Below are 24,420 nucleotides of genomic sequence, written 5' to 3'. Positions count from 1 at the left end.
AATTGGCTTTATTAAGCAATTCATGAATCAGGCAGCATCCCATCTAACAGCTAGAAGGACCTCTGAGAGATCATATGAAAGAAAATATTATTTTTAGACCATGTCATCTCCTTTGGAGAGGAAGGGAATGGCAAAGAATTTGATCATGCAAATTGGGAAAACAGGTATGGAGAGGGTACATATAACAGATTACCTCACAGGTGCTTCACCAGAAAATTCCAGATTGGTTCTTTAAGATTGTAGTAACAAGATGTAAATTATTGGCCAATAGAATAGTCTATTGTGCAAGTCTGTCACTGAAGCAGAAATACTTCATGATTTTACATTATTTTATTTAATAAATCAGATTATAAGGGCATTTTGAAATCAAAGCCAACAACCTCCATCTGCCTCCTGAAAATGTCTAAGATTTTTTAATAAACCATATAAAAGAAAAGATTACATTTCTGGGAAAGGTTGAAACAACAATTAAGTCAGGTTATTAAATCTAGGTTTGGTACCATGGGCTTTAGCACAAGTGACACCATTGTGGGCCTGTGGTTTCCTCTTTAACACTAACACTCCTTGTCTGTACCCCAGCCCCACAGGCGTTTTTTCAGTTGTGAAAACCCCTAGTGGTCACAGGCCCCGTGCACAGGCAGTCCCCTCCCTTCAGAACATCTAGCTCCACCCCTTTTGCTTATTTGGCTCATTCATTCATTCATGATTTAATCATTCGACAAATATTGATGGAGCACCTACCATGTGCCAGGTACTATTTAAGTGCTAGGGGCAGCACTGAATAAAGTTAAATTCCTGTCCTCATGGAGCTTGCCTTTTAGTGGGGAAAAAATAATAATAATAATAATTAAATGAGTAAATAACTGAAAACATAATAATGTCAGGAGTTGAAATTTCTATGAAAATAAATAAAGCAGGGTAAAGGACTTGTGAGAGAAGAAGACACTATTGGAAGGGTCCAAAGAAGCTTGCTCTGGAGAGGTGACACCTGGGCAGAGCACTGAGGTGAGTGAATGAGCCACGCAGGTAAACAGAGAACATGCCAGGCAGACAGAGCAGCAAGTGCAAATGCGTTAAGGAGGGAATGACTCAGTGCTTAGAGTGTCGGCCTGAGGACTGAAGGGTCCAGGGTTCGAGTCTGACCAAGGACACGTACCTAGGTTGCAGGCTTGATCCCCTGGTCAGGGCATATGCGGGAGGCAACCAATCAATGTTTCTCTCTTTCTCTCTCATTCTCTCTCTCTCTCCCTTACATTCACTCTCTGAAAAAGCAATGGAAAAAATATCGAGTGAGGATTTTTTTTTCAATTTTTTAAAATATTCAACTTCACTAACCTGACTAGTTTTAAGCAATTCCCATGTCTAAAAAGTGATCATTGCCAAAGTTATCAGTAGTCTAAAAACAAGCAAGACTTGCCCCGGCTGCTGTGGCTCCGTTGGTCGGTCCTGTGCACCGAAGGGTCTCAGGTCAAGGCACATACATACCCAGGTTGCAGGCCCCATGCCCAGTTGGGGGGGGGGGCGCATGTACAAGGCAACAAATCTATGTTCTTTATCTCCCCCTCTCCCTTCCTCTCTCTCTCTAAAATCAATTTTAAAAAATTAAAAAAGCATATCCTCAGGTGAGGATTTTTTAAAATTGTTTTAATTAGCATATATATGCTAATGTATACACACACACACACACACACACACACACACAAGCAAGACCCACATACTGAGCGACAGTTTCATTTTTATACTAATTTTGCCTCTAGCATGACATTGCTGCTTTGTATCAGGCATATGGCTTCTGGCCATGGGGATAATTTGAAGGATTCTTTAATGCCCAAAGAAAAGGTACTTGAGATTCAATTGATTTTTTACATCATTAATCCAAATATTACAGTAATGCGAAGTAATATCTTTGATAGCCAGCCATCCTCCGAGACGAGAGCTGCAGCATTCCTGCTCTACTGACTCATGGGCCCCTTGAAAATTAGATGAGCGCTAAGTATTCTCTGCCTGGAAAAACGTGCAGGCGCACACACAGAATTCTGCAGGAAATCTCCGATGGCGCTCGGGCTCCCTGGGTCCCTGTTCATCACCTCCACACCAGGAAAGGAAGAACTTACAGAGAAATAGTGAACTGGCTGGCTGAGAGGCCTAGAGAGAGATAAAGGACAAAAACTAGGAAAAGAAGCTTTCCTTCGGAGCTAGACTCGGCCTAAACTTTCCCTGTCCTCTACTTTTCACAGCAGCTCTGTGCTCTACAGATCATTCTTCTCTATATTCAGGAAATTAAGGTTCAGAGAGGTTATGTAACTTCCCCACAAGGCCATACTGCTGGAAAGTGGCAGAGTCGAGATGCAAATCTGCTCTCCTGACTTTTTAAGTCCAGTGCACATTCCACTTTGCACTTCCTAAGTCAACTGACTGCCTTGTCATCTTGAGACTTCTCAAGATAGAACTGAACTGTGGACTAAACGCACCTACTAGACTGTGCGCTCCCTGAGAGTAGCGTCCACGTCTCATTCATTTTAGATCTCCAGTGCCTGCAAGATGCTCATTAAAGGAGAAGTGAATGTATAAATTAAACACTGTGTAGCAAGCCCATAAACAGTGGCAGAAGCTATTTGCAGCTGTATGCTGCCACATCACAAAGGTCTCCCGGAGTTGTCATCACTAAATATTCCTTTATATGACCACCGGACACAGATTTCAATGTATTTTAAAACACACATGGTAAAAACTCTTTTGTACAAAAACAGCATTTAATCCTTTTCAAAAATAATCTATTCCTAAAATACAAAGTAGCTTTACAACAATCTGCCTAATACTCTCAAATCAGTGATTGACATCTTTTGGTAGCGAGCTACTGCATCTTATGAAAGCCAACCTCACGTTGAAAATAAGTGCATAAATTAGAATGATTTTTAAAGATACTTAATTTTTAAAATTCATAATAAGAACTTAAATGCATTTTTTGTGTTTGCAATAATTGCTCTGAAGATGAAAACTAAGCGCTATTGCAATGTAGTAAAGGTAATTGCTGCATTTACTGCTCATGTCATGGTGATGTATGACTATGTATCAAAGGTCACCCTTCTGTACTCATACATTATCAAATTTGAAAGCACAATATTTGATTCTGACCAACCTTTAAACTGCCCACAATGTTTGTGAAAAATAGATGGAGCTCTACCTTGGGTTTAAAAAAAAAATGAACCCATGTTTCGGAAGCAGGAGGGTCAGGAAGCCAGTGGCAAGGTTAGATGTCAGCACTATGAATCTCATACTGTCGTAGCTTATCAATGAGGTCTAGTACAATGATCACAAGCTCAAATTGCTGTACTAATGAAGACGAAGGTCTAAAAAATTAGATAGCACCGGCCCTCTGACAGAGGGCAGTGCCTTGTGGACAATAATACAGAAATAAGGACATAAATCACTCTTTAGAGACAATAAAACCTCTAATGCACAAATTGAATTGTTTACATGTCTATTGGAGGCACTGCTAAAAACAGAAGTGTCAGCCGCCGTGCCTCTTGTTAGTCACCTGGAACACGGCGGCCTCAAATTCAGCCACTTTATTAGAACACAAGTCATCTGCTGCCCACCTCTCCTCTTCCCACTCCAAGAACGCGGCACTCCTGTCCTGACACGCAATTTAGTAGTCTTGTGCCATCCTGACCTAAAAGGAGTGCTGGGCGTGCAGGCTTGCTGCAAACTATTGCTTACAATTGTTTGCTGGGTAGATAAATTGGTCTTATCAGAATCCACTAAAACCCTGAACAGCTGCTGCTTGTGGAGGCAAGGGGGGGGGCGGAGGAGGGGAGGGCAGCAGCAAAGAGAAAATCCCCACTCTTCAGTAACCATGGTGGTTGTTCTTAAATAAAATATTTCACTTCATTAAGCCCAGCTACAGGAGATTATCTTATTGGAAAAAAGAAACATCATACAAACGTGCAAAAGGAGTCCAGGGCTTCAAAAACCAAAAGAAAAGAAAACGTGCTGTAAACAATTCACAATATTCACCCAAAACATGTTTCAAGCGTATCAATGTTATTTCAGATTGGACTCAGCTTAGATTATTTTGTAAAAGTCACAGCATCTTATTCCGAAAAGTCATGTATCCTTTGGCTGTGAACACTCACAATTGGGGATCTAAGTTCATTCCAAAATTTGATTCCCTTTTTGTTCCTAGAAAAAGTACTTTAAAAAGCAAACCACTGCAACTTCATAAAATGTGCCAGCTCTTGGCAGGCAGGCGAAGCCTTTAGAATTCTTGCTATAGACAGTGAGGCACGAGTTGCTTGTTTCATTTTCAGAAAAAATAATGAACAACCTGGGTGACTATAATTCATAAAATACGCCACACTAGTGTGACTTTTACTTATACTTGCATGTACAGCATATATTGCCTTTTAATGTTTTTTTAAGGTAAATATTCAACTTTTAGGTCCGAATTCCTATGGCCTATATACTGAAAGTGGAAATATTCTTAAATTATATTGTGTATGTGTGCGTGTGTATGTGCATGTGTGTGTGTGTATCCAGGCTTCACCAGAGGTAGTGTCAAAAAAGCAGCAACTTTATCCAGAAAATTGCTAACTTAAAGCCAGTTATAGCATTAAATGGGTCGGAAATGAGATCATAAACATTAAAAATAAAAAAGGTTTTCAATACCCCATTGCATAGGTAAAGTAAAATATGGGATTAGGGGATGGGGGATGTAGGAATCTTCAAGAATGGAAGTTTGTTAAACAAACTCAGATCATTTTATATACTCTTTAGAAACCTTACCCAAATGGTGAATTCATCTGACTTAGGAAAGGATTCCTACACTGTAATCTCACCCCAGCATAATGGCTCTTAGGTCATCTCCAGTTCAGTTTATTCATAGTTATTGAGCATCTATGTCAGGCACCGGGACTATAAAAACAAATCGCTCCTCCCCACCCCCAATGTGCTCAGTTTCCCTGTTCTCAGATCTTGAGCTAGCTCCTCTCACTTTCTAATCCCAATTACTTTATGTGTAGGAGATCCTGATAGAAGTAGCACACCAACCACTAGTTAGTATGACCAAGTCAGGTCTAACACAAATTTATGTGAACCCACTCTCTAAACATACATGTAGCAGACACCATGCCAGCTTTTAGTTTCATTTTAGTGTTGTGTTGTTTGAGGAGAACAAGAGAAAATAAAAATTGAGAAACATGGTCTAATCTTCAGTGTTTACCGTCAAATGAGGGAGGCTGACAATAACAGGGCAAGATACTACAAATTGCATACAGTGTATAAAGTGCAAGGGGAACAAGGGAGTAACTGCTTAGGAAACCTGAAAAAGATGTCACTCAGAAGATTACAGATAAAGCTAGGTCTTAAAGACATGAAAGTTCAACAAGAATGGCGTCATGTAAGATCAGTGCCAAGCATCGCTCAGAAGTATGAAATACTCATCTGCGACCAGAACATAGGGAGAGGTGGGAGGGAAGTCTGGAAAAGTAATTCACATTCTGAAGGGCATCCTTACAAACCACCTAAGGAGTCCGCCATCCACAAATGAGCTTTAGAATATTGTTTTAAATTTTGTGTTTTAGAAAGCTCCAACAACGCGGGCAATGGATCAATGTAAGAAAAAGGCAAAGGAGTCTATTGGAATTTGCCTAAATTATGAGGAAGAAGTTATCTGGCCCTTTTCCTACTAAATAATTCAATTAATTTGAGATCTGCAAAATTCCCCAAACTATAAAATCTGCACTAAGACTACAGCAGTATTTCCCATTCTGTGTGTGCACGTGCATGCATACTACCTACTCAACAGATAATTTATTGTGTCTTCTAGATGCCAGACACTAGGAATGTAATGATGAACAAAAACAGATACGCCTCTGCCTTCATATTATGAAAGAATTTCAAGGGGAGGGTGTACGAGTGGAGAGTCTGACAAGTGTTCGGCTAAGAGAAGACTGCCCCAGTGAAGTAACACTTGAGTTATCACAAAAATATGAGAAACCCAAGAGAGCATTAGTCTGTTTCTTTCGGCTACCAAAGGAGAGAGCTCATAGGTGGCGAAAAAGACAAGGACTTAAAGATCCTAGGCTCCAACTCCATTTGCAGCATTCACGAATTAAGAGGGCTTGGGACTGACGGATGTCGGGGGGAAGAGGGGGAGCAGGGAGTCACCCAAGAATTTATATGCATCTGGGCGTAACCCACGGACATGGACAATAGTGCAGTAGGCTTTGGGGGGGCGGGGGGGGGCAATGGGGGGGCATCTGTAATACTTTCAACAATAAAGATAAATTAAAAAATACAAAAAAAGAGGTCTTGGGGGAGTTAATTTAATCCCTGCCTGATAGGATTTCATCTCCTCACACAGTTGTGAGAGCTCTAAGAGAATGTACGTAAAAGTACCTAGAGCACAGGGCCTGACCAAGAGTAGGTATTCCAAAAATGTTCACTTAATTCCCCACTCTCTTCACTCTTCAAAATCAGACCAAGATAGAAATATTTTTTTTCACAAAAGTAAATTATTTTTCCCAGTTTTCCTAAATCAAGTGCCAGGGATCTGGTAAAAGTCTTTGGCAGCTGAAAATTTGGCCTATTCTCATATAATCCTGGAATAAGAACTTAAAAAACTAATTTATAAGGGAGGTTTTTGAGAACACTTTTTAATCTTCTCAGACGGATTCCAACTTCTATCAACTTTGCTGCCAAAAAAAAAAAAAGGAAGGTATAAATATTTTTTTAAACCTAGAGAAAATTACATAAAGCAGAAAATCTAGGTTTCAAAAACATCAAATAATATAGAATTATATAAGTGGGTAGTGTTTTCTTCCCCTAAAGCCCATGAGCAGCATAAATTAAACCACATACAACAGGACCTGTGGAGGAAAAAGAATGGAAAAGTAAATGGCACCTAAGTTTCACACAAAGGCAAACTGATCAAGGGCAATTGGGGGGGGGGGGCAGTAAATGCAACAATTTCTAAAAAGGTGTTTTTAAATAGTATTAAAGTATAAAATGTGGATTAGTTTCTGAGGAAAAGAGAAATTAGGCTGAGACAATAGTTTATGGACTGATATAATTTAATAAGGTTTTAATTCTGTACTCATTTTTTATTCTTATGTTTATATCCTAATAAAAGTACTTTTCTATATTTATATATTTAGCTACCTAAATCCAGAGCCTGAATATATTTACTTATTAAACAGTAGAGTTAATACATTCAAGTATAATTTTGAAACAAGTCAAATTATAAACTGTAAGATTTAGCAGACCATCGATTCACAACCAACTTTGTCTTGCTTCATCTTTACATAAGTACTTGATTTTTAATAGATCTTTGGTAGCTCATAAACTATATCTAAATCTCATATAATTTTTACAGTGAATTAAAGTTATCCTAGATAACACTACATATTCTTCCAATTTTCTAAAGCAGCTCTGTTCTCCATGATTGTTTCAGTCTATCCATAATCCCTATGTTATCGCCACTCTTTCACCCTTCGTCTGATTTGCACACAATCTAACAGGTAATATTGTAGAGTAATATTGTAATGCCATAAGACAAATTGAGACTTAAGTTGTTGTCATCAGCTGGAAACAGAAGTGAACATGTTACATTTTTAAAGTAATCTTAAACTCTAACACCAATACTGATTGGCAGTGTATAATTGGTGTTTTAATATAAATCATCCTGCATGCATTAAGAATGGAGATCTGAATTCTGACTTAGCTGACATGCTAGTTATTCCTATGACCTTTTATAAGTCATTTAGTTTTCCTGACACTTAGCATACAGTATTTAATGAATATTAATAATTAAAATCTTTCTCTCCCCCTCTCGTTCACACACACACACGAAGCTATAGCTCTCTGAGTCAGTTATATGCTCCAGAACAATAGTGATTGTGTCTAATGTATAGAATGAGGAAGACCAATTTCAAGAATAGAAGGCATAACTTAACTAGCAAAATTTCCAAACTTGGGTTCTAACTGGAACTATTTCAAGTCAACAATTATTCATTGACTGTCCCTGGTCTCTGTCACGTGAGTGAGAGAATACTGCAGGAAGAGGAAGAGCATGGGAGGTTGGGGTAATACTGTCAACAATTTTTTTAAGTGTATTGTGGGATGAGGGTGAGGGGACAGTAGCAGTAATTGCAGTAAAAAACGCCAGAGGTGATTAGCAGTAAAATTACAGACTTTGTAGACCATATCAGTAAATCTGGGCCTCTTCCCAAGACCAAAGAGGAACCATGAAAGGGTTTAAGCAATGGTGTGATGGTATGATCCGATTTCTAATTCTGAAAACTCATTTGGGCGGGTGACAGTGCACAGAATAGATAGCAAGGGCAAACACTGGGGACAGGAAAACCAGTTAAGAGATGGTTTTGAGACGATGAAGGCTGAGATAGAAGACAGTACAACAGTAATTATAGCAAGACTTCTGGAGCCATTTGCCTGCATTAAAATCCCAGAGTTTTCACTTACCAACTTGCTCACTCCTTCTATATCTGTTTCTCTTCTATAACCGAGAAATAAAAATCTTTGTAGGGTTATTACCAAAGAACAAATAAAGTAATACACATAAACAGCATGTTGCCTGGCACAGAGTAAGAATGCATGTTTATTATTAATGTATTGTTAGTGGGACAGAGAAACCAGAATATTAACTGGAAGACATTTAGGAGACAGAAATTGACAGTGAAGATACAGGGCAAAGTGCAAAGGAATTAGACTCTAGTTTCTGGCTTGAAAAATAGCTCTGTTTAATGAGAAACACAGGTGGTTTGAAAGTTTTGAAGGTTGAAAGAGAAAATAGTGTTCACTTTTTAATATATTGATTGAGACATTCCAGCAGGCAGGTGAACATAGTACTCTGAAGCGAAGGAAACAACAGATCAAGGCTGGAGGTCTGAGAATCAGAGCGACAGATGGTGATTAAATCCAGAGGCTGTGAGAGCCTCTAGAGAAAGGATGCATGGAATGAAGAAATGCTGACACTAGGTTGAAGCTATGAAACAATATTTAAAGGATAGGCAGGGGAAGAGAAGCCTGTAAAGGACAATGAGAGAAAGGAGGGCCTGAGAAATAAGAGAGCAAGTGTGAGAACTCAAAATTCAAAAGAAAAAAAAAGGTGTTTCAAACCGAAGGGAGTGCTCAGCAATGTCAATACTGTGAAGCAGTGAAATAAGGACTGAGAGCTTTCGCTGGATCTAGCAACAAATTATTCATTCACATAATAAATATGTGCCAGACATTGTGCTAGGCCCTGGAGATGCAGTAGTAAATAAGTCAAAGAAGAGCCTTGCAACACAGACTTTATGTTATGAAGACAGACAGTAAACTAGTTAATAAAATAATTATTTTATTTGAAATAATAAAGCGACATAATAGAGTAAAAGCAGGGGCCACTTTAGATAGAGTTTGGGAGGGCATCTCTCTGAAGGAAGATTTAAACTGAGACCAAAACCAGGAAAGGGCTGAGCATGGTCAGAGAACTGAAAGAAGCCGTTGCGGTTACAGCGGAACGGTGAAGGAAGGGTGGAGAGACGCAGACCATGTTTGCCGATTATGCTGAGGGCAGAGTGAGGAAAGTTTAGATGACGACCTGTTAAGCATATAAATAGGGGAGTTAAGGTCACTCTAGCTAGTAGCTCTTAGTTATTTGCTTTCTCTCATTTATACTAGCCTTAACAATCAGAAATAGGACATTTCACCACTCTTTCAACCATTAACTGTTTATTATAACGATATCAGAATAAATTTTTCTATTTTAAAGGGTACTATACGATTACAATGTTACCTGTTACATTAATTTTACTAATCTCCTTTTAACTTTCCATATTTCTATCAAAGATATTTCTCATAATATTTGCTTGATTCTGTGACTGATTTATATTTCTCTGGGGTATTCTCAAGCAACATACATCAGAATGTTTTATAACAAGGAGAATAGGTAAGGTGTTACTAAAACCTGATGAAATTCATCAAAAAAATAGATGATATCCCATAGAGTTTATATTCCATAGTCTTAGGTTCCTATTTCCTTAATCTATATATTTATATACCTGTATATCATAGATAAGTTAATTCAGAAAACACTGGCTTGATTCTGAGCAGCTGAATTATATGTTCATATTATTTTTTCATTTCCTTATCTGCAAGAGGAAGAATTTATGGCCCTTTCATATGTCACAAGGATATCAATAACATAAAATGCTATTTACTTAGTATCTATTAATCATCACGCAGTGAGGTAGACACATTACATAAAGTATTTTTAATCATCCTCATACCCCAAAAAGTAGGTATCACTCTTCCATTTTATAAACAAAACAAAAAAAAAGTCTCAGAGAGATCAGGTGACTTGCCCAAGACTGCAGAGCCGGAATTTAAGCCCAGTTCTATAATCCCGAAAACTCCGGTCACTGTACCATGATGCTTCAGGCTATTAACAGATTGAGTTCCTTAAAAATACCTATCGGGTATAAGATATTAAATCATAAAGATGAATTTTAAGTAACAAATATTATTTTATTGTTTTTAATGAACTGTGTACAACTTAGATATATTTGCCATATACACCATTCCTATATATTCATTTTGTCATAACTTGATTTCAATTTTTCTAATGGAGAGGAAAAAGCAGAAAAGATAACTACACTGTATTTAAGGTCCAAGAACTACCACTCTGGGTCAAATTTTTCCCCCAGTTAATCTTTAAATCCAATGAACTACCAATAACTTGTCTATTCTCACAGAACTTATGTATCTCTCAAAATTAAAAATTACAAATGGCCTATGGTTTTCCTGAATCAAAAAAAACTAGTCTCTGATTAGAACCTCTAAATGTCACTAGTCCCCTGAATTCAAAAGGTAACAAGTCTCAATAAAAGCATCATAATTTGCCCTCAGCAGTATGTATAGATTTGGTGTATTATGAGCTTCTCCCACTTAGATTTTTTACGTAACTAAGTCATCCACCAAGATTCTGTCTGAAGAAGTCTAGATATTTAACAAAAAGAAACTACTACCAGATCATCTTTATTTTCCTCAACAAAATACACACAAGAGCACAAAATTCACTTATAATATCATTATTTTACAAGTATAAATAATGCTCAGAATTCAAGTTACAGTCAAGTGTAGAAATATTTCCTATATGTTATTATGTAAACATAAGCTAATTATATACATTATGTGCCTTTGGCCCAGCTGCAAAATAAGGTACCTCAAAAAAAAACACCGCACTTGACTGTTCAATTGCATTCTTACTGAGAATTCGTATCAATGCCTATATGGTTACAGTTAAAATTTTCATACTGCTTAATGTAAATGCCTTAGACACTTTTCCCCCTGGCAAATATCTTGAGAGTAAAAGTTCTATCCATTTTTAATGATGAAGTGTTAAAAATCTTGCATTTCATTCCTTAAAACAAACACTATTAGAACTCATTCCTAACCAAAGTTCTTCCTATGTCAAAATGGGTATTATTTACAGTCACACATACAGAAAACAAGAATGCTATCATGTTTACTTTTAGAATGCAAAAAAATTCTAAATGCTGTCTAAACAGTGTGGGTCTTTGTACATTCAAAAGGATCTTACTTTACTGATATCGCTTGCTTTTAGTTTTAATACCTAGTAGATACAATTTTGACATATTGAAATAGCTAGGCAATGAGAATTCAAATGATATCAAGCATATTCTTGGGGTGGGGGGAAGCACCACCTAAAAAGCAAAAACTGACATCAACAAAATTACAAACATCCAGTTGAAGGCACATGGAAGCATTTACTACATTGCCATCAAAGATTCCCCACTTAGTTCAGGATTAGGGACAGAGTCAGGAATAGAGTCAGCTTTGGGAGCTGTTGATTTGGCCCCGTTCCCTGAACTTTCCTCATTCCCAGCCTCTTTTTGCTTCTCCGCCGGTTCCTCTGTGTCAGATGCTTTTTCAGTCACTTCATCTGTCTGCTCGGTATCTGTTATTTTGTCCTCTGTCTGCTCTGTAGTGTTATCAAAAGCATCTTGTTCTGCTAAAGATTCTGAAAAGACAAAGAGTCAAGACTTCAGGAATACCCAAATGTTAAAATTGCTAACTGGTATGAATGAAGGAAAAGAACAATTTGGGGGAAACAAATCCATAAACATGCATTTCTCTAAAGCCCTATATTTTCATAAAATTTAGTAACTTTCATAATATTTAGTTTTCCTAAAGATGCATTTGAAAGTTGAACGGCCAAAGCAAGCTCCAACAGAATTATGTGCTGTAAGACAACAGCCCAGCAAACAAAGCAAGTGTATCAGCTCTCAGACGATGTTTCCTGAAGGAACCGTCTCCCTTGTGCCCAGGCGACCCTGGCAGCAGTGTGTAAATGTGTACCTTTGCGTGTATGTAGGCGGTGCTATTTCCCACACTAATTTACATCTCTATTATCAAAGGACTTAGAGGTCAGGATCCACCTTTTCCAAAGGCATGACAAGTCTCCCTTCATCCCTCTGTGTAAGACAAATCCTCGGGATTTAAACCTCTGGGTCAGAATACACTACATACCTACAAGGGTAGGGAGAGAAGGGGAGGGGTCTTTTTCCTTGTCTCTATAATGGAAACTAATTGAAGGTCTTGTTCCCTACCTGAAAATTGTTCCTTTTAAACTCTCTTTTCAATTTCATTAAATTCAAATCCCTTAATAATTTAATAATAATTTTATTATATAAAGTCCCTATAATTCTTTTTTTTCTTTTTTCTTTTTTCTTTTTTAAATATATCTTTATTGATTTCAGAGAGAGGAAAGGAGAGGGAGAGAGTTAGAAACATCGATGATGAGAGAGTCATTGATCAAGCCCACAACCTGGGCATGTGCCCTGACCGGGAATCGAACCCCAATGGCCTGGATCCTAGGTCGACGCTCAACCGCTGAGCCACGCCCGGCTGGGCAGTCCCTATAATTCTTTAATGTTTAAAGAATGGGGTGGGGAGGGAATGACAGCAGCAGTTTTGTTTTGTAATAAATAGCAACTAATATTCTTGCTAAGAAAATATGGTTAAACCACATCAGCTAAACAAATAAGCAGATTTTCCTACCCTCATAAAAGATCCCTTATGATATACTACAAATGTTGCTGATTCAAAATTTCTGGAGAAAAGGCCAGTCTACATTAGTATAAAGTTCTAGTTTAGTTCCTTATATAGTACAATATGTGTATGTGTGTGTGTGTTTTGCTAAATAAATTTAATAGTTTTACAAAGAAATTATATGCTATATATACATGTTAACATGGAAGTTTTATAAATTCATGATTTTACCATATCAATTTTAAAACAAATATCTCACGCACTCTATGCCAAGACTGAAAATATTTTAAAAGAATTATTTCTATAAATAGATATTTTAGACTCTAGTTTACAGAATTGCAAATTTTCCCCCCGATGAAGGGCCAAAATTATACAGTTAGGAATATCCAAGTTAATGAGGTTTTACTGGATGAAAATTTCATTTAATCACAAAAAGTAGTAAGGAATGGTCCTCAAATCAGATTGTGCCAAATGTCACAACAATGTTATTTTTATCTCAAAAGGAACTTAAAATGGCATTGCTACGCCACTTTAAATCTTACAAAAATCCAAGGTAAAAAGCCGAAGACCATTTGAGTTTGTTATTTGAATGTTCCAGTGCACAGAGGAAAAGCAGAAAGTGCAACTGAAATTCTATGGACATGTACAGATCATTTCTGCTCCATTGGCAAGTAAGTTCCTCAACAGGAAACTTCAGCAGTTACCAACTCCGCCCTCACAGAATTTATCCAGGATAGAATTTTAAATCATAGTCTTCCACAACTCTCTGGCCATAGAAAAATACTTCCTTGCCAAGAACTTTACAATTTGTTATAATTTAGTAAGCCTTCTGAAACAAACCAATAAAGCCTAACAAAATGGAAAAAAAAAAAAAAAGCACAGCATCCACGAATTAACTCATCAATAAATGTGTTTAAGTGGACATAGGCCCACACAGTTTGTCATACTCTGTCAGACAGACTGCCTCAGTGCTGAACAGGAGAGGTATCAAAGTCCATGGTCTATCATATTAAAGCTCTGTGATACACTATTTTTAGAAACACATCACTACTCAAATCCATTTAAAATTCTTGAATTTTTAAAATGCAGTTAAGTACAAAGAGCAGAACTACCATACTTAAAATTTTAAATGTCTATAAAGATGAATTCTAAGAAGTATCATGTGCTGGTATAATTAGAAAACGGTATTATATACAAAGCTGGGTCATCAATACTGTGTTGTATTTCAGAAAATACATGGAAGACTAAAAATCAGTAAAATGATAGGTAGTGCTTAAAAATAATCAAAAAGCCTATTAATGACTACTTCTCTTCTTCCAGGTTAATTTGCAGAAAACTAATTTTAATAGCAGTGACTACAAAAAACTGGCATGTGCCATGATGCCTATAATGCAGGTATAGGCTAGTCTAAATTACATAGATTTTCAATGTTTGGATGCCAATGTTATTTTGTGAGAAGTCATCTAAACAAGATTTAAGTGAACTAGGTGTACAAGAATAGAGAAATACTTAGCAGCTTAATAACTAACCACAGAGCTTTATAATATCACTGAGTGTATTTCTATGGACCAGTATCATTTGCCCAGTCTAATAAAAACAATAATTTTTTTCTGGGAAGTTGTAATTTAATGAGAGGTAAATTTTGGGCATAAAATACTAAGAGAAATCAGCCTTTGGGGTCACACCAGTTTAGAATAAAAATGAAACAAAATTACCTGAACGATCTAATTCCATCTGTAAGAAAATTTTAAAAATCAACTTTTGCCCCGCTGGAGTAGCTCAGTTGGTTGAGCATCGTCCCGTGCACCGAAAGGCTGCAGGGTTGATTCCTGGTCAGGGCACATGCCTGGGTTGCTGCTTTGATCCTTAGTCGGGGAACTTACAGAAGACAACCAATTAATGTCTCTCTCTCTCTTTCTCCCCACCCCCCAGCATGTGCTCAGGTGAGGATTTAAAAAAGAAAAAAATCAACTTTGGCATCTGTAATGCCAAGAAAACAATATATTGCAATGTGAATTGTCAAAATTGGCTCCCAGTTTTTTGGGGAAAGTCTCAACTATACAACTCAAAATCACAAAACAGTATAATTGTAAAACTAATACTACTACCTCACCTATAAACCATACACATGCAAGAACATCAACTTACCTTTTGACTTTTAGTCTAGTTCTTGAGAGAATAATTTTCTAAGAAAATTAAAAAATAGTCTAGCAAAACTAGACTAAATATATGAAATTTTCACAGAAAAATACATGATTCTATTTAGATTATGTCTTTAAAAACCCCTCATATTTTGGTGAATTCATTTAGATTCTTTATATTTTATTCTTTTTACAATAACAAAACAAAAAAATCTGCCTTGCTAACACATCAATACTCACTATAGACTATAAAACTTGCCCAAAGGAAATTTGTTAAAATAGACAATTTGTCTTTGAACTTATTTAAACAAAGAAGTTTTTACAAGATTTTTCTGTCTTAAGGAAAATGGCCAACTTATTTTAAGGAACAAAGATCCCAAACTCAACCCAGTGGCTCAATGAATGAACTTCAATTAAATAATAACCACCTAAGAGAAAATAGCTCATATACAGTACGCACTGAAGTAGCTCATATTCAGTAAATACTGTTTACCATTGGTGAACAAATCCATTAGATGAGTAAGAATGTCATTATTAAGTAATGATATAAAACTATTCAGTGAAAGTATTTTAAAAAAGGGAAACTGAAAGCCAAAAGATCTCTATGTCTAAAATGAGCATACTAAAACATACTACAGTTAAGTTTACATCTTGAGTAAACTGTACATAATTAAATATAAATAAAGGTATAAGCTTTTTAGATCTAGTAAATATACAGAATCAACAAAATTTACATTATCAGTTTAATATCCTAGAGTATCATAACAATACTACAAACAGAATTGTCCCTAGTTCAACATAATCTAATAGTAATAGTATAGTGCTTAAAAGAAAGGAAGAGAAGAACAGAAATCAGATTACCAAGATAAATTTCACCTTACATAAATTTTACTTTTGATTTTTTATTGTATTCATTAGATGCCATGGGTTTTATTATTAGCAAGTTATTTCCAGTTGAATAAATACTATTTCTCCTAAAATAATTACATAAAATCTAGACAAATACAACTGAGCAATGAAAACAATAATATTAATGTTTTTCAAACATGCTAGCCTAAAATCACTGTACTAGTATACTAACAATGTAGAAACCTCATACTCTCTTACCCTAACAAAAAAATGCTATCAGGAATTTTAGAATGTTTTTTTTTTAAAAAAAAAAAAATCAAAACTGATAGACTACTTTAATGTGCTTAGCAAAGATTGAAGTATTACTGTACTATTCATTTAACCATAAAAGAAATGGAGGAACCTAAAGCAGTTCATTACTTTAGCATACTATAGTCCTAATTTCTTGTGTTTCTCTAATACTCTACTACCAAAGCATTTTCTATACACAATTCTAGAAAAAAATTCTAGGAATTCAAATGAGCAATTAATGGGAGAAGTTTCTTCTAGGTCTCCTTCTTTGATGAAAACGTTCCAAGATTTCATGTTATTCTAAAGAATAGTCCAAAAATGTCAAAAGCCTTGTGCCTCATCCTAAATGCAAAATCTTCCAGTAGCAGAATCAAGATAAAACTTAATTTCAAAGTCTCACATCAGATTTTTTAAAAAGTGTCTATTAATTCTAAATTATTCATATAAATGGTTTTATAATATTCTTTGAAAGAAAAATTCAGATGGAAGAAAGTTACCTTTTCATTCCCTCTGTAAATTCAACAACCTAATTTCTACAGCTTGTTCTGCCATCAAGGAGCTATTCCAATACTTAAAAAATATAAAAATTATATAGCAGAAAAAAATTTTTTTCAGACCTTAGGGTTCTTCTATGAGAATACAGAAATCAGAAATCTAAGTCCTCAATTACATTGGCTGTCAGCACAAGTGAGTAGATGATTGAGATGATATGATCTTACTTAATAGTTTAATTTAATCATAAAGGTATGCCTCCAGTGTTGAAAACAAATGCAGCTTCTCTGTTCATCAGAAATAGTTCCAGTCGTTTACTAAAGGAATCCAGCTTGGAATTGATAACTGTATATCATAGTGTTGAAAGGGGAGTCTTGGAGAAAAGTTCAGTCTTCTGGAAAGCCAAAGAAGTAAAAGGTGCTCATAGCCATTTTAATAAATCCGAAGAGAATATGAAAAAGTTACTGCTCTAAAGACTAAATACAAGTGTTGCTTCAGTTTCTAGCACTATGAAGTTCTATGCCTCAAGTTCTGTCTTCACCTATTAATATTACCTTATTAGGGTTGATTATGAGCCAGTTAGACTTCATTCCGGAGATTTCAGACAGAAAATGAGACATCTGGGGTATTGCTCCTCCTAGATTAGATGAGAAGGAAAGGTGTAGCTGGGTGTTGTTTGCTAACTATCTATATTGACCTTAGCAGAAGATACAAAGCATTGGACTCATTATCAAGATTTGTATTTTGTTTCCTAATTTTCCTTTTTCTTTTTGTCCCAACTATTGGCTTTCGAATATTCACTTTAGCTTTCATAAGCAAGGTTACTCATGGAAAGGACATCAATTTTTCCTCTAGACATCTTCAATATGAAATTCTTTCATTTTTCAGTTCCAAGAGGCTGCAATGGCAAGGGAGATGGTTTGCATGTGACGGCATGCAGCTCAGAGCATGACTTAAGCAAAAGAAAAATCTGATATTGTGTTTGGAGTTGATGTTGCAGACTTGGAGAAGACGAATGCTTTGATTCACTTTTGGAAGTAGCAGGCCTCTTGTCATGGCTATCTGTATTCAAATTCACTTTGGTAATTGTTAGTAAGTCCAAACCAAGCCCAAGTCAACACATGTATTTTACTCTTCAAAGTTAAAGAAAGAAAAAAAGAGATACACAAATTTTCATAATAAACTTCTGACATCTGAAAATTCATTGTCCCATATTTTTCTCAGTTAAAGCAATTTTCCCCTACTCAATACTTTTATAAAGAAAAAGTCAAATACATGTAAATAACAATTCCTAGAAATTAAAAGGATGAATATTGACTGCTAAGTTAACTCTGTGAACTAAACTTCCAATATGGATTTTGTTTTTCTATATCAGGCATAGCACCGAAATACCATGGCCTGTGTCATAATTTTAGCAATCTTCACAATTCAGAGCTGCTGAACAAACAGCTCCTCACCTCGTATTAACAGCAAGAAATAGTTGGCAATTAATAGTCAGATCTTCCAACTCATCTTTTCCATTTTTTCATGGAACTTCCTCAAGAATTCCTAAAACAGAATTGTAAGATAAGGTCTAAAACCCAATGAATTCCAATAAATTCTGTTACTCTAAAATAAGGTTGTTTATATCAAGGCATGTGTCAGCAATGTTAGTCTCATGGACCAAGATAAATTGTTTGTTTCAAAGGAATACCAGTCCTATCAACACAGTCATCTAAAGGATACAAGGATGGCTTTCCAATTCCAAAGTTGCCTGCTTTCTGGTACTTCTACTACTTCAAGTGGTAAGCACAAAACTATTACATCAATGTTAATTACAAATCTGTAAGAATTTTACCCTTATAGTTATTTTACAATTCTCATAATGTTCTTCATTTAAATAAATTGAAAAATTATTCCAAAAAAACATTACTGGTCAAATTGATAGGAGCACTTATAATTTCCAAAGATTGAACACCTGAATTAATCTGAAATATAATTATATTACTTATAAAATTGTAGAACACATATACTTATGTAAGCAGGGATTTAAGTTTTTTTCCCTTAGGCTTCTTTCTCCTAGGCCTTTGCACCCTGCACTCCCCTTGATCCTGGACTAAAGCAATTAAGGAGGTGGAGCAGCTGTGAACAATGGGTTAAGATATCACCATATCAAGACCAAGATGCATGGCCAGGCTGACCTAACAATGAGTCAAGATATTACCTTATCGAGACATCGCCAGTCGACCAAGATCAAAAGAATGACTTCCACCAGGACTGCACATAGCTGCATTCCATTTCCAGTCGGTTTGCCCCATATAACCCTATCCCTCAGGCCACTCCTTAACACAGGTTTTGGATGCTCATATGCGCCTTGTCTTCTTGGTTGGCCAGACTTCTCAATAAATGCCTTATGTGATTCAACCCTGCCTCCATTGAACTGGATACAGCGACAGGAAGCCTGAGCCCAACCAGGGTTTCCCGGTAACAAAATCTTCCAACAGCTATTAGAAAAGGTCACTCCATAAACAATGTTTACCTAGTTATTGCTGGATGCTACTTAACAAGATATAACCTATATTTTAAAATAAAAACACATCATACCAATCACACAGGAGGTTACAATATCAGAGAGAGAGAGAGAGAGAGATGATACATGGATGCGGCAAAATCTGATAAATCCATTCTTGTTTAAAAGCATTATGCTGTTATTGTTAAATAGCAAGCATTATTAAGAGATAAAACTTTTTAATTAACATATTCATACCTTCACTTATCTGGTTTTCTGATGAAATCACACTTCCTGAGGACAAGAGACCAACTGAACTTGAGCCTTCCACAGCCTGCCTCTTCTCAAAACTAAACTCTGGAAGTCTTGGAGCCTGAGGTCTGGTTTTTCTTGCAGGATTCAAGAAAAAACAGTAGGCACACCGAAAAGCTGCAGAGAATTTTTAAAAAATAAAATAAAACCACAAACCAAAGAAAACTCAAGGACTAATCAGATAACTCTCAAGATTACTTTTGCAAGTAGTCAAAGAAGTCTTCAAAAGTTATTTATCCCTCGTGAAATATATGGTTTTAGTAATATTACTGCAGGTGTTCCAACCAAGGCTAATTTTAAAGCATACTTTCTAATTATTATTAGAATATTAATTTTAAAACAGAAGAGATGTTATATATCGGGGTAACTAATAATAGCAAAACAATATTAATAATGACCTTAATGTATTACAGAAATTACATTTCTACTCACCAGAATAATTAGATATTTTTAAACCCAGAACCTCACTCATTTGCCCAAGAAAATGTAGTCATGTCATATATGAAAAATATAATTAATTTAGTGCAATATTTTTTAATAGTGGCTACTCATGAGAATCATTTGAGAAGCTTTAAAACCATGCTGATGGCCCAGCCGGCATGGCTCAGCGGTTGAGCATCAACCAATGATCCAGGAGATCACAGTTTGATTCCCGGTCAGGGCACATGCCCAGGTTGTGGGCTTGATTCCCAGCAGGGGTTGTATAGGAGGCAGCCGATCAATGACTCTTATCATTGATGTTTCTATCTCTCTCGCTCTCTCCATTCCTCTCTCTGAAATCAATAAAAAATATATTAAAAATAAAAAACCTCGCTGATGCCCAGAACCCTAGCCCCGATCAATTAAAGCAGACTTTCTGTAGGTGGGCCCTGGACATCATAATTTTTAAAAGCTATTCAAGTGATTCTGATGCACAATGAAGTTTGAGAACAGCTGCCATAGAGATTGTACATTGTGAGAAAAATATCTCTGCTGTCTTTCCTGCTCTGCTCTGAATTCTAAAATAAGGACAATATGCCTAAACAATATATACAGAAACAGTACCGAAAAGAAAATGATATTACATGGAAACTGGCATGAAATGAAATATTTGAGTAAAATATTTAAATCGAACTGCCCAATTATTCTTACCAATGTATTCAAACTCTTCTTTCAAAGCCATGCCATTATGAGAAAAACACTGCTGACATATAAGGGCATACCTATTCCAATAGAAAAAATAAATAGACTAGTTACAAATGCAAACAAAGCCCATGGGAGAGGCTACTTTAGTCATCATAGCTAATTTAAATTTTAACATAGCTAAATATACCATAACAGATTAGATGTTCTTAGTAAACAATAAACAATACTCTTTAAACATAATAGCCAAAATTTCAACCATTTTAAAATATAATTTATACATCAAATTAAACAAACAACTAAGCAACAGTCAAATGAATATATCTTTATTAAGTTAGCAGAAACATTTGGTAATAGAACATTTCAGTGTTTCCTAAAGTACATTCCTGGGGATGATAGACCCCTAGAGTGTGTGGTCAGATAAGATTGGAAAAAATGCAGCCTCTTAGAGATTCACAGTGAGAAGTCTTGTAGTAAATAATTTTGTTTAGTTCAGTACAAAGGTTAATTTCTGTAAATCATAATTCCTATATTTATCCCAGTTACACTTAAACATCTTCCTCCCTTTCTATTTATAGACTCAGTCTATTCTCTGTGTATGTACTTAACAAAATATTTGGCCCTATTCAACGACATTCTATTTTGAATAATACACAATTTATTACATTAGCTTTAAATTCTAGTCCCTTTATTAAATTGATAATACTAGCCAATAACCTTGTCAAATAACTACTCTACTAATCTAAAAAAAGTCTATACTATGACAATTGCTTTGCTCACCTCATAACTATCTTCCAAAAATTGTAAAGATCAAATAAGATGATAACTGAAAGAACATTTTGAGTGCCAAGTACATGTAAATTGTCCTCACTGTTATTAAAATTATCACCATCACCAAGTCCAGTACTAGCATCTATAAAACTCTATTTCTTACAACCTACCAAGTTTTCACTATCTGTATGCTCTTCAAGTTTAAAAGTTTAGTGAAATGAATCAATTTCTCTAAAAATAACTTTAAAGTAGGATTATAATATAGTAAGGCTGCAATATTTTTTGTTATATATATATAAACTTTTCTATATTTTACCTAAATACTTTACCCAAACTCCTACTGAAAAAAAAACAATTGAATATGTACTCTTTTTGCAGGGCTATAAAGTACTCCATTATATTTTAAAATAAGGTAAACAGGAGCCACAAAACTGTAGAAATCCAGTGCAGGCACACACAACATACACACCACGACCAATAAACTTTTTCTTCATTTTCATTTGTTTACCTCCCTAGCAAACATTACCTGTTTTGTGGACCATCACCAACTAAATATTCAACAACTCTATCCAAAGCACCTCGTTCTCGTGGGAGAATGGGTCTTGCTAAAGGTGGACCCGGAGGATGAAGACCTATTAGATAAATAAATACATAAAAATTTACATGTATAAAATACATATAGATTTTCATTCAGTTTACCAAGAACTACCTATGTTTGTCACAACTTAAACAATTTTAACAAAACAAAAATAACATTATTATAAATCTCTGTAGAGCATTCAAATTTTCATTAAAAAGACTGCACTACACTACAAAAAAATTTATGTTTAAATATGTGCTATATCAGAACTACCAGCATAATCTATTAAGACATAAACGATGGCCTGGCCAGCATGGCTCAGCAGTTGAGCATCAACCTATGATCCAGGAGACTAGGATTCGATTCCTGGTTAGGGCACATGCCCAGGTTTCGGGCTCGATCCCCAGTGGGGGGGTGTGTGCAGGAGGCTGCCGATCAATGACTCTTTCATTGATGTTTCTACCTCTCTCTTTCCCTCTCCCTTTCTCTCTGAAATAAAGACTTTTTTTTTAAAAAAAGACATAAATGATGTTAGGTTCTGTACAAACTAATCTTTTAAATGGCCAGACTCTTAAAAAGTGTATGTAATAATAAATTAGGGAATTCCACTTTGGAGCATAATAGAGTCATAGGGGTCATATTTACCTTTCCACCTAAAACAACTAAAATACTGTGCAAAATATATGATGCAACAATTTTAAAGACATTGGATATCAGGAAATGTAGGATAAAGATCTCTGAGAAACAAAAAGCAAATAAGATGAGCCGCACAACTGCCCCAACTTGTTGCCTAGAAAGAATTTCCAGGTAACAGCTTAGGGAGGGTAAACCCAGGTGACATAAATCCATCTCCCTGAGAGAAGGAGATAAAGCTGAAACTCTGGGGAAGCCAAAGCAGCTTGAGTTCACAGGGAAGAGTAGAAGAGAGTGCACAGAGCAAGAACACCAAAGATCGGAAGATATTCAACAGAGTACCGACTGCCACATGCATGTGAGGAAACTACCTGAGGACAGAGAAAACTGCCCCAAAATATTTAAAGGTAACAGTAGCTCATATGGGGCCCAAAATGTTGCATATTTCTACCAGTCAGAGTGAAAAACTTCATAACTCACAAGTCACTGGTTAAGTATTAGGAGGAGTTTTGTATAGGAATATAAAAATATCCCGCACCCAAATAAGCAGAAAAATGCAACCCATAATGAGAAAAATCAATCAAAAATGACCCCAAAATGACAGAGATAATAGAATTAGTAGACAAATATGTTAAAACACTTATGACTAACATTCCATATGCTTGAGAATCTAAAGGAAAGATTCAATGTTAAGTAGAGACATGGAAAAAATTTAAAAGACCCACACTGAACTTCTGCAGATGAAAACTACAATGTCTAGGATGGAAAATCCACAGATGGGATGAATAGCAGTTTGCACATTACAGAAAATTAGTAAAGATACAGTCTTTACTTTTCATTTTTAGTAAAACACTAAAAATATTTTTAAATGAAAAAATCAGCAAGCTGTAGAACCTCAAGCAGTCTACTCTAATATACATATTATTGGAGTGCAGAAGAAGAGAGAAAAGGAAAAGAAAATATTTGAAGAAATAAAATTTCTTCCAAATTTCTGCACAAAATTTTTCCAAATTTGATGAAAACTATAAGCACACAGATCCAAAAATATCAACAAACCTTAAGCACAAGAAACATAATTTTGCAACAAGACAAAGCATATTCAAATTGTTTAAAACTAGAGATAAAGAGAAAATCTTAAAAGCAGTCAGAAAAAGATACATTGTATACAGGCAGACAGAGATGGGAATGACAGCACATTTCTCATCAGAAAAATAAGCAAGGCAGAAGACAATGAAACAATATGTTAGGAGTTCTGAGGGAAAACCATCATGTTAGAATTTCATATTAGTGAAAAAAGTCTTTTAAAAATGAAGGCAAGGATGAAGACTTTTTCAGATATACAAACAAAAAATTCATCACTAGAAGAATTTCTCTACAAGAAATGTTAAAAGCAGTCTTTCAGGCAGAAGGAAAATGACCCCAGGTGAAAAGCTGCATCCAAAGAAAAGGGGAGTGTCAGAAATGGTTACCATGTGGGTAAAAATACAAAACTTTTATTTTTAAAATATTTTAAAAGATAACCGATGGTATAAAGGAAAATTGATGGTATAAATGAAATGTATGACAAAACAGCACAAAGGCGGGGGGGGGGGGTAAGTATGATGTTAGATTCTTAAACTATATGTGAACTGGTACCCTATCACTTGCAAATAAATTATGATAAATCA

At 35.7% G+C, this 24,420-nt stretch overlaps 1 protein-coding gene across 5 annotated transcripts in view; it reads right to left on the bottom strand.

The window, feature by feature from the left end:
• Positions 1–10,506: 10,506 nt before the first annotated feature.
• The window catches only part of LNPK (lunapark, ER junction formation factor), a 55,563-nt gene continuing 41,649 nt past the window's right edge, over positions 10,507–24,420 (bottom strand). For 2 of the 5 annotated variants that reach the window (XM_081142917.1, XM_081142920.1), the window contains exons 10-13: positions 22,067–22,172; positions 20,779–20,849; positions 19,594–19,764; positions 10,507–12,043 (exon numbers count right to left, since the gene is read on the bottom strand). In XM_081142917.1, coding sequence (XP_080999043.1) covers positions 11,793–12,043; positions 19,594–19,764; positions 20,779–20,849; positions 22,067–22,172 — 599 coding nt within the window. In that variant the 3' untranslated portion in view covers positions 10,507–11,792. Of the gene's footprint in view, positions 12,044–17,337; positions 17,485–19,593; positions 19,765–20,778; positions 20,850–22,066; positions 22,175–24,420 lie in introns of those variants that run through there. The other 3 variants (XM_081142916.1, XM_081142918.1, XM_081142919.1) reach the window with 3 other exon arrangements.

The sequence above is a fragment of the Miniopterus schreibersii genome (assembly GCF_964146895.1).
Source record: "Miniopterus schreibersii genome assembly, chromosome: 7".
In the NCBI taxonomy this organism is placed as follows: domain Eukaryota; kingdom Metazoa; phylum Chordata; class Mammalia; order Chiroptera; family Miniopteridae; genus Miniopterus; species Miniopterus schreibersii.
Note: the sequence above shows the minus strand (reverse complement) of the source record. Positions and strands in the feature narration are given on the sequence as shown.